We start from the raw sequence: 12389 nt of genomic DNA, 5'->3' as shown, positions 1-12389 counted from the left end.
TGAGACACGTCCGCTCTGCTCCATTGTGCTTTAAATTCTGATTTTTTCTCATGTTACCAGTCGTTCCTCCAGGAGTCTGAGCTCACACCGTCAGAAATGTCTGGGTGCGAATACCAAGCATTTTGATGTTATCGATTCTGCCGCGCTCGTGCTGTAAATTGGTTCAGCTGTTGATGATGGACACTGGGTGCTCTGTCACTCAAAGGAATGACAAGATCTGAGCAGGTCATTTATCATGCCTACTGGGACTCTCATTTGTATTTCCATTTTGAAAGTCTAGACGGTAATTCTAGTGTAAACCAGCCATTTGCTTGTTGGATGGAAGGCTAGTTCTCACAGTCTGTGAAGCAGCCACACCTCTGTTTTTTTTCAACCAAACGTGTTACTTCATATTTTAGAGAGTGTTTTCTAATTCCATTTCTTCTGTAGCAAAGGCTTTTATATCATGGCTCCACAAAAACCAGCCATGATCCAAGTAATTTCTTCTTTTTCTTCTTCTGTCAAAACATAAGCCCCAATTAGTACATTTGGTCTGCTTTATTGACCTCATGACAGATTGGCTGATTGCCATGGATTAAACAAATGTGTGCCTGCCGTGGTATGAAATGTCAATGCACATCAGATTGTTTGCATGTGTATTTACATTAATTATATTTTTCCGCTATATACAGCAATGATGGGCCGGATAACATGGAGGTGTCTCAGGTGGTGGAGTCCTTGGTGAACAATCCTGGCTTTGGGACTCGCTGCATGAGTGGAGACCCTATACCGTAAGTGATAGAGTAAACAAGAAAACAACCCAGTATTTGACATGTATTTATGTTAAATTGTAGGTATTAAGTATTATAATATGCAAGTATGCGTTGCTAGATACACCTGTGAATGTCTGATATGCAAATGTTGAGTCATCCATATCTAATGCATGTCTGTTTTAACAAATGTCGCTGCAGAAACCAAACAAGCAATCAAACAAACCAAATAACCCCGAGCATTGGCAAGGAGGGACCTAAATGACTTTGAAATCCAATTTTTAAGAACAAATTTGATCAATAAATAACTACAATGGTCTGAGAGCGAGAGTGCTTTGCTTTGCCAAGGCCAAACTCTGTCTGGTTGTTGCATCAAGGTCTCAAAAAATTGACAAAAAGACAACAAATGTATAGAAAATAATAAAAAAGGATCTGGATCAACTTCTTTATAAAAGGATTCAAAACAGAATGCACTTACTGTGTTTTGTAAATGCAACAAGCAGCCTACTGTGCTCAATTCCCCTAAACACAATTATCTAGCAGTCTAGTTTAAAATGTATATTACTTGTGACACTAAGTGGGTAAAAAGTAGCCTTCTATAATAATACTGTATGATATCCATTTAGTGTTATGCGTTTCTTGCTTACCACAGTAGCACAGCATGCTGCACTGCACTTAAAACTGTTTTTCAGATAAGAGAGAATATTATTGTGGAAAGGATGATTGATATGAGTGGAAGAAGTGAATTAATTTCAACTTCCCTCATTCTTCTTCTGCAGGAATTTGCCATGTTCCTCCATTGGGTCTGACTGGTTAACTCCATCCGTAGATGAGTCGGTGTCCGACATCTTCCTCAATGGAAACTGGAGCATGTCTAACCCCTCCCCCTCCTGTCAGTGCAGCACACCCAAACGGAGCATCATGTTGCCGGACTGTCCACCTGGAGCAGGTGGACTCCCTCCACCTCAGGTTAGTCTCTAAAGCTGGGAGGGTTTGGTCATTGAAGCCAAGATTACAATCTTAACATTTGTGTCTGTCCCGTCCTGTGATTCCTTGAGCGAGACAGTAAAACTCTGACTGAACGAGAGGCCACTGCTCCTAGTTTGCTGTGCAGCTCTTTGCTTAAAAAATCTGCACACATAATAAATGTGTGTCAGAGAGGGGAAAAACTGCAGTGTGCTTAGCTCTGGATGTAAAAAAATAAATAAATCAGTGACACAACACTGCAATAAAAAATGCTTATCAAGGAAGCTTTTGGCTTACCGTCTGAAAGTCACAGTCAGCATCATTTTGATTTGAAAATGTAAAGGTACTTACTAACAAGGATTTTGCGTTGCATTGCAAAATGTAAATCAGCCTTTTTATGCTGCGTCCCTTTTGTGAACTCGCGAGCATACATGAAAGCAGGGACAAAATTGATTCCACTGGAAATACGCAGACTTGGCCTTTGCAAGTGATTCAGTTTGTTCTCCCGTACCTCATAAACATCCTGTTTATCCAATGTTAATTTCTTTTCTTTTTTTGTTCGTATATGATAACCTTTCATTACAACAGGCAATTCCAGCAACATAGACTTTGAAAACAATGTCAGCTTCTTTGCTATTGTCACAAGTCTGAGGAGGTTGTCTGAATGAGTCAGTGCCAACCCTCTATAGGTCATTACAGCAACATACCGTTACATACTTTACAACACAACAGCATACATTACAGACCCTGCACAGAAAGAAATGAATGGTTTACACTCCTGCCTTCAAAGAGAATAGATGGGGAAATTTCCACTTCCGTTACAGTATTATTTTATTCAGTAAAATGTTGTCGGTTGTGTTTTGTGAATGTGTCTGTATTTTGTAAATACTTTAATCTGACCGAGTCCTGCCCTAATTTGCATAATATTTTCTTCTTCTTGGATTCTGATAATGGTTGAGTTGCAATTCAGGCTGCAGAACAGCATTGCTTACAGATAATATATATACAGGGTTCCTATGCAGTATGGAAAAGTATAGAATTTAATTTGAATAATTTCCAGGATGAGTATAGAAAAAGAGAAGAATTTTTACCAATTTATTTACATAATAAGCATCTAACAATTGGTATTCAGATGTTTAATATTGACTTTGAAATCCTCCGAGAAGTCTGGAAATTTGATTCTGGAAAAGATCTGTGCAGTTTTTCATTATTTGTCTTTGTATTTGTTCTTAATTATTGTTCTGATCACAACTTTCATTTAAGCCTCAGCTACTTTATAAACTAAATCACTAAATCACTACTTTTCCATTTTTGTATATCATTATAATAATAATATGGACATTAACTGTATACATGTTACACATGCTTCAGTAACTTCGACATCAAGACTCGATGTCGGTGGTCTTGACTTTGCTGTGACATTTTTGGGGAAAACAATCTTAATTTTTAAGATCTAAATTCAATATACATCATTTGAAAAAAAAAAGGAATTTGGCTAGGAGTCAAATGCAATTTAAATTGTTATTATCAAGAAAATAAGTTGTTCAGCACTGTTTATTTTGAAAATACTTTCTTAGATATATCAAATCATTTTTTTGTTGTGTTTTGAAATCTCAGAAGGATAAACGAGACATTAGATAAGCAGTAAAATAAAATAAAAAAGCCAATGATTTCTAACAAAGAGGACACGACATGACACTCCACTGCTAGGCTCATTTGTCACTCCTTTATTTTCCCCCTCCCACTCCCCTCTATACCTCCTTTATATACTGTCTGCCATCTGCCATTTCAGTCTCCACCAATCTGCAATGCCTCGTTGAACTTGTGTGATTCTTTAGTGTGCTGCTTCCTGTGACAAGGCCATTTATGGCCACTTTGACGGAGCAACTGTCCAGGTATCATATTAGGATATGATAGGATGGATGTTGAGACAGTCAAACAGGAGAAGTGCCCTTTGTGTAACCTTTTTCCTTTCTCCGACGTTCATTCATAGCATGTGACAGCACTGTCAAGGAGTCCCCCATTTGTTCAGGAGCTACTTGTGTCTCTCCACTGGTACCCAGGCCATTAAGGTCTTTCTCCCCCCTTCATTTTGCTTCTCTGTCTTTTTCTTCCTTCCTACTTTTTTCTACTGTATTTTGTCAAGCTGTAAATGGCTGCGACTTTTGGTTTTGGTTAGCCTTGGTGGGGAAAAAAAAGGAAGACATTTTCAAAGGCCAATGCTTGCCTACATCCTGTTACATTAACTTGCATCATTACTCCTTTATTCACATCTTATTTTGTTCCATTTCAGATTGGGTAAAAAGGATATCAAATGGACTCCCATTTTGCATGGAAACAACCTTGTGGACAGTGAAATATTGTCGTGTAGCAACACTGTAGACAGTCGTCTGCCTCTGTGGCTAAAGGAACTTAAAACGTGAGATAAGAAACTGCTGCAGGAAAGTAGAGCAGGAGACAAGTGAGGAGACGGGCACATTTATATGCAGCGCACATGCTGTTAACTGACTTTTCTCTGTTCATCGTGGTTGTGTTGCATTATGCAGCACTTTATTTATTTGGCGGGGGGGTCAGTGTTTGTAACCAGAAAGTGTTGTAACCTTTCAATTCATCATCTGAAATCTTGAAATATTTATACCACTGCGATAGTGTGAGTTCATATTGGAGATAATGTGGATGGTCGGTGTCTTTATGTTTTCAGGAGTGATGAAAATAACCTTATTGAAGAGCATTTGAGTCGACACTAAGCTGTTATTTGACCTTCTCCTTGCTGTGAACTGCAGTCCACCAGTAGATTATAACACACAGTTTTGAGTAGTGCAGTGCATTAGGTCTTGGCATACTCGTATATATTTACTGTACTGTACAAATATACAGTATGGAGTCTGAAGAGAGTATCGCTTTTGTAGATTGACAGTGTTGTTTCTATCGAGGTAGAATATTGTGACAGATATAAATAAATGAATTTGACTTGCCACCAAACAAACGTGTGCACTTGTGTAAGTGCATACGCCCATGTGCTTGGGAACATATGCATTTATCATCATTGCTACATACATTGCTTACCTGTAAGTTGACAGTGGTCACTTGCAGGGGGGGCTATAAATAAATGCAAGTCGAAGACAGAGGCCACCCACTGAAACTGAGCACATTTTCAGGATGTATTCCCTTTGACCTGAAAGCCTCCCCTGTTGAATAAATCATGACACAGTGAACTAGCTTCATACTGGTTTTCTTTTTTTATCATTTCTCCCTCCCATCTTTCCGAATATGCCCTTGAGAAACTACAGAGAAAAGAAAAGAGAGAGAGAAAAAAAAACATGGACACAGCACCACAGGAGGTAGTGTGAAATCATTGTTTCCATGGAAATGGCAGGGAACCGTAAGCCCATTATCAATTCTCTGGTATTGACTCTTGTTCACTGGTGATATTTAACCTTCATAGATAGAAAAAAAAGAAGAGAAAAGAGGCCGTGATGCGTGCAGAGGAATTGATAAAGCCACCACGTTCAACATATTGCGATTGATGTCTTTATCATTTGGAGACCGGCCTAACTACAGCTCGCTTGCAGATTACTCTCCTTGGCCTCATCTATCAGGCTATTGAAGCTGGCCATTGGTTTACCATTTGTGTTGAAAAATAGAGAGTTCTGAATGGGAAATTCAGCTGTCTTTATCTACTTGAGGTCGCTGTTTTGAAAAGGAAAATGTGCCATTATAACTTGCAAGTTGTTCCACAAATGTTGTTCATACAGTCATTTATTCATGAAATAAAAACAAATCTGTACATTTTGAGTCTGAGAGCAGGTTTTCTTTTAGATTTCTGTCAGTAGTGATGGAATCCAGCGAACCACAGATGAGGTCCAAACCAAATTGACGTCATCAAATTGTTGCAGGTGACATCTTTGAGCTTGGGTTTTCCAACACTCGTCAAACAAAGATTCACAATTGGAGGTGGAAGACTGTCCAATGTTTATATACACAGTCTGTGTTCTAAAACCCTGCTAGTCCAATTCAGCCTGGTAAAAACAACAGTCAGACTCATTCTTCACTGCTGGGGCTTGTTGAGTTTTCGACCAACATTGACCACTGCACATTCATTTTTGTGTAAAAGTGACATTTCCAGACGAGCGCCACTTTCTCAGCAGAAGGGATGAAACACGGAAAAACAAACGCACATAGCTCACTGGTTTGTGAGGTGAGACAAACCTTGAACCAGGCAACCATGCAGCGGTTTGTCTTTGTTGTGGCTCAAACCTGTGTAACTCTGAAACAGATTAGCCTTAGCAGCAAGAACTTCACACACTCCTACAGCCTCCTCTTACACCCTCTTTATTTCCTAAGTTTTGCTTGGCACAGCTTAACGTTTCACCACATTGCTGTGGTGTAATCATATTGGATGTAATCACACAACAAACTTTATTTCTCTCAAAAACACGCTCTGCTAAGATGAAGCGTTTCATCTTCAGCACCATAAAATCTATCACTTTACAAGAAAACACAATTAACCCGATCACCGCTTGCACGAGCAACAGACGAGTGACCGCACACTGTAACACAACATGTTTAATTACAGCTGTCCTGAAATAGCTTTTCTTTGTGTGCACTGGATCCAATTTGAACCTTAGAGGTATGCTTGATAAAAACACAGAGCAGTCTCTTATCTTTGCCGTGCTCGAGTGTGCCAGCTCATTCAACAGAGATTTTGTTCCTCACTTCATTTACATTTCCTTCACCGCCGTTTGCTTCCTCCACTATCAAGCTGCCACTGTGTGGTGGAGAACTGATGTCATGTGAAATGTCAAGCACAGTGAACCTGCTCCCGGGTAATGAACGAGTGATGCAGGTCCAGGTATCGAACGCCATGTTCCCATTGAGGTGTTTTTAAGAGGGACATGGACCAAGGCCAAAATAATTACATGCACACTGCCTGAATGCTTGTGTAGAAACTCATTGTGCACACAGCACAGTGTAACAGCTCTTATTTTTGGTTCTGTTTGTTTCCGAGTTCCTGTGGCTTTTCAAAGAGAAGCGTGTTTGTTCAGAGATAAGCGAAGGTTGCTGTGCCACTCGTTCTCCTTATCTCTGATTCATAAACCAGATGGGTCCTTCTCTTCCTCTTCCTCTGCTTTCTCCCTCTGTCTGTTTTTTGCCTTGTGACTCCGTTCTCCTCCTCCTCCACTCTTTTCTGGCATCTTTTGGAATTCTTAACTTATATTTTTAGACTTGTTTTTCAGTCCTCTTTCTCTTTTTTTCCCGTCCCCATCAGTTCTAAATTGGCTACATTTTCTTTTTCTCATCGTTTCACCGAAACCACCTCATCACGTTCTGTAGCTTATGCAGTTACCTCTACACCCTGTGCATCAGCACTATTTTCTGCACTACAACTCAAATAAATAGTATTTAAATCCAAAATGAGTTTTGGACAGAGGAAAATAGAGTATGAATATAGGGACGCACATCCATTTACTGAATAAACACAAAGGGGCAGCCCATTAATCAACACACCATATGTGTACCCAAAGCTTCGCATCAATCTGTTTATACACAAATGTCGACAACTGTTGTAACTAGAGGGTACCGTGGTAAATTGCATTGCAGCTGGGGGTCTCACTTTGCACTTTATCAATGATCACTCCGCTAATTAGCATAATTTTTGCTCTCTAAATGAGCAGGGATAAAGCAGCTTGGTGCTGGCCCGACTGCACGTACTGGGAAGTATCAGTCTACACATTGTGGAGTGTGTTCATTGCAGTGTGTTGTCCTCACCCTCTCTTAATTAGATGTTTGAATGTACCCATTTATCCAAGGAACAACATCTAATTAGGGCCCTTTGGCATTAGGCACAGTTTTTGCAGCTATGGTGAGGGTGTTGTTTTCATCCAAGCTGAAGTGACTATTACGATAAGGGTTGAAAGAATGTGTTACACAGCTCTGGGATAACAGATATCTCCTGCAAAATATTCAGACTCAGGTTTTGTTGATTGCATATGACTGGACGAGTTTTTATGTGTTGTCAACTCAAGAAAAAGCGCTGCTCTGCTTTAGCATGGAAATTGTAGCATTTTTATTTAGCTTAATGCACATTTTTTTAATTGGGTAATTGGGATTACTTGCTATGATCAACAAAAAATATGAACAACTTCAGCCATTTGTTGATTTGGGTATAATTTAGATACTGTACATCAACCACATAATAAGGCTCATATGTTTCAGGACAATACTCGTCCTGTCACAGGTTGTGATTTAGGACCCAAGTGCAGGCCAACTCAGGGGTGAGTGCAGGTAAAAGTAATTTTAATGAATGAAATGAAGGCAGACTCGAGCAGAAATAGAACAAGAACAAAGCAAGCAAAGCAAAGCAAAAGGGCACTGGGGTTACGTTAAAAAAAAAAAAAAAAACTTGGATCAAACAACGGGGGGTAACAGGATACAAAGAGCAAACCAGAATCATAATCAGCAAAAAAATGGGCTGCAAAACAGAAAACAGAGTTTCTGACAGAGAACAAAGGGAAAAGGGTGAGTATATATTCACACGAGGAAGGGAGAGATGGCTTGACACAGGTGAAACTAATTAAAATAAAAATGATAAAATAAAATAAAACAAGAAATCCTCAAAAACCAAGACAAATATAAAATCAGGAAATAAAAGTCCAACATTAATGTCCAAACACTAAAAATAAAACGGTCCATGTTAATCAGGTTTTGCCACTTTATTTAGCTCTTTGCATAACATCTTCTGATTCATTGTTATTGTCGCAAAGGCCACAGGTTAATGTTTTAATTTTCCGCTCAATGTTCTCATTAGCCTTGTTTTGAACAGACTAGAAGAGATACAGGTAACAGAATAGAGCATCTGCTGGATGTATAAAGAAACGTATTAAGTTTATAAGGTCACTGTTTTATAACCTGTTCTATTTTACCCTAAGCAGCAACAAAAAGTTACTGCAGGTCATACGAATATAATGCATTTTGTCTTTTTGTCCATTTAACAGAGGATCCAGAACACAACTGACACATTGCTGGATTTAACTGGACGGAACATGACAGACTTCTTGGTCAAGACTTATGAACACTCGGGTAAAACAAGGTGAAGCATTTCAGTTGTGGATGTTTTAGAATACGTGGTTCTTCAATGACATATTATTACCCTTCTTTCGCTCACACATTTGATGGTACTTCAGAGACAAGTGACCTCCAAATTACTACCCGTGCTGCTGTTGTGGTGTCAGTGACTCCACTTTTAGAAGGTCAGCAGAGAGTAATATGAATGAAAGGTTAAAATCCTGCACTCTCTTTATGATATGTAGCTTTATTCCTACTGAACCACTCTTTTATACACCTCCTCAAATATGGCCTTTAACTGTACAGAGGTTAAGGATCAGGAGTCCATGCAAACTTTGTTTTTGCGATATTCAAAGTGTTCACATGTTCATGTGTGGGTTTTGTGTTTAGAAAGAAGTATTTAGAGCAAATTAACTGGTGCCACTGATGAAATTAAATGTCACTTACAGGCTTTAGGTTAATGTGTTTAATACATCCCTGTGTTAAAGTGTGTACCGTTACGCCCGATTCTATTTACTTTTATATACATATATCACCGCAGTTTGTCCTTTCGTCACCGTCTACAGCCACACAATTTATTGTGTTCTTGTTGTCTTGTAAGTCAAAGTAAATTCAGAATCTTTTCTGCCACAATTGTATCAACAAAAAGATTTCACAGATTAATGAAGCCAGCTGGAGGATAGTACAGTATGTGACTGGTCACCAAGGAGGCAACTGAAACCTTCTCATGCATACATTGAAAGTGTTGTGACTCATGAAGCCTTGTTGAGTTACATTTATATAAAGCATTTCATATTTGTTTCTGTCTTAGATATGGGGGTTTGTCTGTTGGAGGAGTCAACTCTCAAGTCCGTCTGACTGAAGAAGAGATTGAGGCTGTATTTGTGGATCTGAAAGACATATTAAGTTCATTTCAGGTTTGTAATGCATGCTTATTTTTATGAATAAGGAAATCTATATGTTGATTGAATTTTCCCCAGACTAGTCTCATAAAGTCAAAGTTTTCTAGTTCATACTGTATGTTGCCTGTCATCATCAAAAGTAAAACATTTTTTTAATCAAAATTGCAATAATGTGATCAATTTAAATGAAACATGATACACATCATATTCTACAGATTAGAGCAGTTATTTGTGTCTACATCAAAGAAATGATTTTGAGATGCATGTTTGGCATCTGCCATTTACGAATGTTGCCAAACTCTACATATCTGTTAGTCTGGTTATATTGTCAGCCATGTTGTCAATGGCAAAGGTATGGTATGTGTGAGAGCTCCTTGTTCTTCCTGGTAATTCAAGCAGATGTCACATTACTCCGTCTCATGTTAACATACTGATTATTTTTTGAAGTTGGTGCTTAAGAAACAGCCTTTACCTATTAAGGCTGCAGTGTCGCAGTCATCCTTTTGAGAGAGCTGCTGCTAATTGGAGCACAGCGTCTTTTTTCAGTCAGCTTTGTATCTTGGATACAGGTGATGTTATTTGTTGTGGACCACTGGACTCCACTGAAAGAGGAATAAAAGTGAAGGAGAAAGGAGGTCCATTCTTCAAATTAATTTTGTTGAGTGTCTATGGCAACAGGCTCTAAATGTCTGTGCGTTGCTTTGAATACGTTGAGTAATGTGAGTCTTGACAGTCACACGCACAATCATGCAGCATAACATTTCTACTTCAATTACCTGAATTGAATTCATCTATGTACAGCATGCACTTTTACCCAATGAGTTTTTCTTGAACTTGCATCTTTTTCTCTCTCTCTCTCTCTCTCTCTCTCTCTCTCTCTCTCTCTCTCTCTCTCTCTCTCTCTCTCTCTCTCTCTCTCTCTCTCTCTCTCTCTCTCTCTCTCTCTCTCTCAACGCTCTCTTGCACACACTTATACCAAATGTTTGAAACTACATTTGAAATCGGCACGTCGCCCTCTGGCATGTCCAGTCTCATCCTTACTTCAGCTCCCTTTCTGTCTCTTGGATCTCGACACTAATGTGACTTTAATTTGTGCTATACTGATACAACTCTAATGGTGGTGCATTAGTCCTCTATTCCTTTTATTGCCAAGTGCCCAACTGTCTTTGGGAAATATCTGACTCTGCTGCTGCTGCTCTGAAGGAAGGCATTGTGATGTGAGATGGTAACGGGGATGTAGAGACGTGCGTCTGCACTTTCAGCCACCTGTGCAGTCTGGAAACTGGGCTTTGAAACTTTTGTGTAATTGCATTTCCTCTGTCAAGCAGGTAGAAATTGTGTTCTGTGTCGCCAAAGGTGAAGAAAACAATGAGAGCGAGAGAGACATTGTGCTCAAATTGTATAATTAAGCCAAAAAAAAACAAAGCATCTCAGATGGCACACTTTGTTATGTAGATGGAACAAGTGTCACTCCTCTTCCTTGAAAAGTTTCTATAATCCCCCATTTGCAACACCTTTTGTCAAACCCTATCTAAATAAATTAGGGAAATAAGCCCCTATAAACCACATATTCATTATTGCCAACTTCTTAATGCATTCTCACAGAGGCAGACAGTCGCACACAGACCATGTGACCACTGAACTGTGCAGGCCACAGCCAAAAATGTCACCACACACTCGAGTGGCTTTGTTGTTAGCCGTGGCACTGGCAGGTCCACTGGCCAAACCAGCCTTGTCATTGTCCTTGAGCGGAGGGGGTGGGTGGGTGGGTGGTGGTGGGGGGGTTGTCAAGGATTAGACCCAGGCAGCTGTTGGAGCACTTCTCATCTCATTTCAGCTACCACTAATCCTCAGGAAGGTCCCCTTTTGGCACTGCCTGTTGCTACTTGGAACAATGCAAACCAGGGAGAAGGGGAAAAAAAAATCCCAAACAGAGTAATGATTCCTTTGCTTTTGTTGGCAGAATTCTTATAGACAAGTATTGGCCTCTTGTCCTTTTCCTTTTCCTTGTCCTTTTTTTTGCTAGTTTGTTTTTTCCCCCTCTACCTTTACACATTGATATGGAATGAGATGAAGATTTCATGCTGTGTTATTGAAATAATGTGTAAACATTTTGTTATGCCAACGGGGAAAGGAGACAAAAAAACAGCCTCCCTATGATCTCCTCAGTCCCTTGTCCTTAGTTAACTGTCTTTGGGGCTAGAAATAGCTCTTGTGTCTACTTTGTTATACAGCCTCTCTATCAGTTCAGACAAGCACTTGCACCTGAACGTTCTCCTGCATTCTTGGGATGTCTTTCTTGATTTTTCTCCCTTGATTTTTTTTCCCTCTCCCCCACATCTCTTCTCAGTTGTCACCTGCACTTTTTCATCACCATCCTCTCTCCTCTCTTCGTGCCTTTTTTCATTCTTGCCTTGCCTATAGCCCTGTGATGAAAGCTGAGTCCAGCAGGTGGTCCATTTGCATTTATATCACACATGTAATGTGCTCAATGCTCTTATGACCAGGCTGAACAGCATGGTATCAACATGACAGTTTGGGAAAAAAAGCTTGCCTGTCATCTCAAGCCATCATCCCAAGGCTCATTACACACGAAGCACAAGTCGAGTATTGCAGATTTTAATGCAACCTGTCCAGTCAACCATTTACATCGTCACCATAAAAACAGACAGACATTTTGTTCATGTTTTCCTACGTAGTATATGAA

The 12389-nt window shown here is 39.6% G+C and overlaps 1 protein-coding gene across 1 annotated transcript in view; it reads left to right on the top strand.

Moving 5' to 3' along the window:
• LOC310940873 (phospholipid-transporting ATPase ABCA1) overlaps positions 1 to 12389 on the top strand; it is a gene marked incomplete at both ends in the record, with an annotated part of 116674 nt that overhangs the window by 58655 nt on the left and 45630 nt on the right. The window contains 4 exons of the mRNA XM_083905909.1: positions 672 to 770; positions 1529 to 1718; positions 8711 to 8805; positions 9592 to 9697. Coding sequence (XP_083762035.1) covers positions 672 to 770; positions 1529 to 1718; positions 8711 to 8805; positions 9592 to 9697 — 490 coding nt within the window. The remainder of the gene's footprint in view (positions 1 to 671; positions 771 to 1528; positions 1719 to 8710; positions 8806 to 9591; positions 9698 to 12389) is intronic.

The sequence above is a fragment of the Microchirus variegatus genome, assembly GCF_963457635.1.
Source record: "Microchirus variegatus genome assembly, chromosome: 2".
NCBI lineage: Eukaryota > Metazoa > Chordata > Actinopteri > Pleuronectiformes > Soleidae > Microchirus > Microchirus variegatus.
The sequence above is the reverse complement of the archived record's forward strand: the minus strand, read 5'-3'. Positions and strand labels throughout refer to the sequence as shown.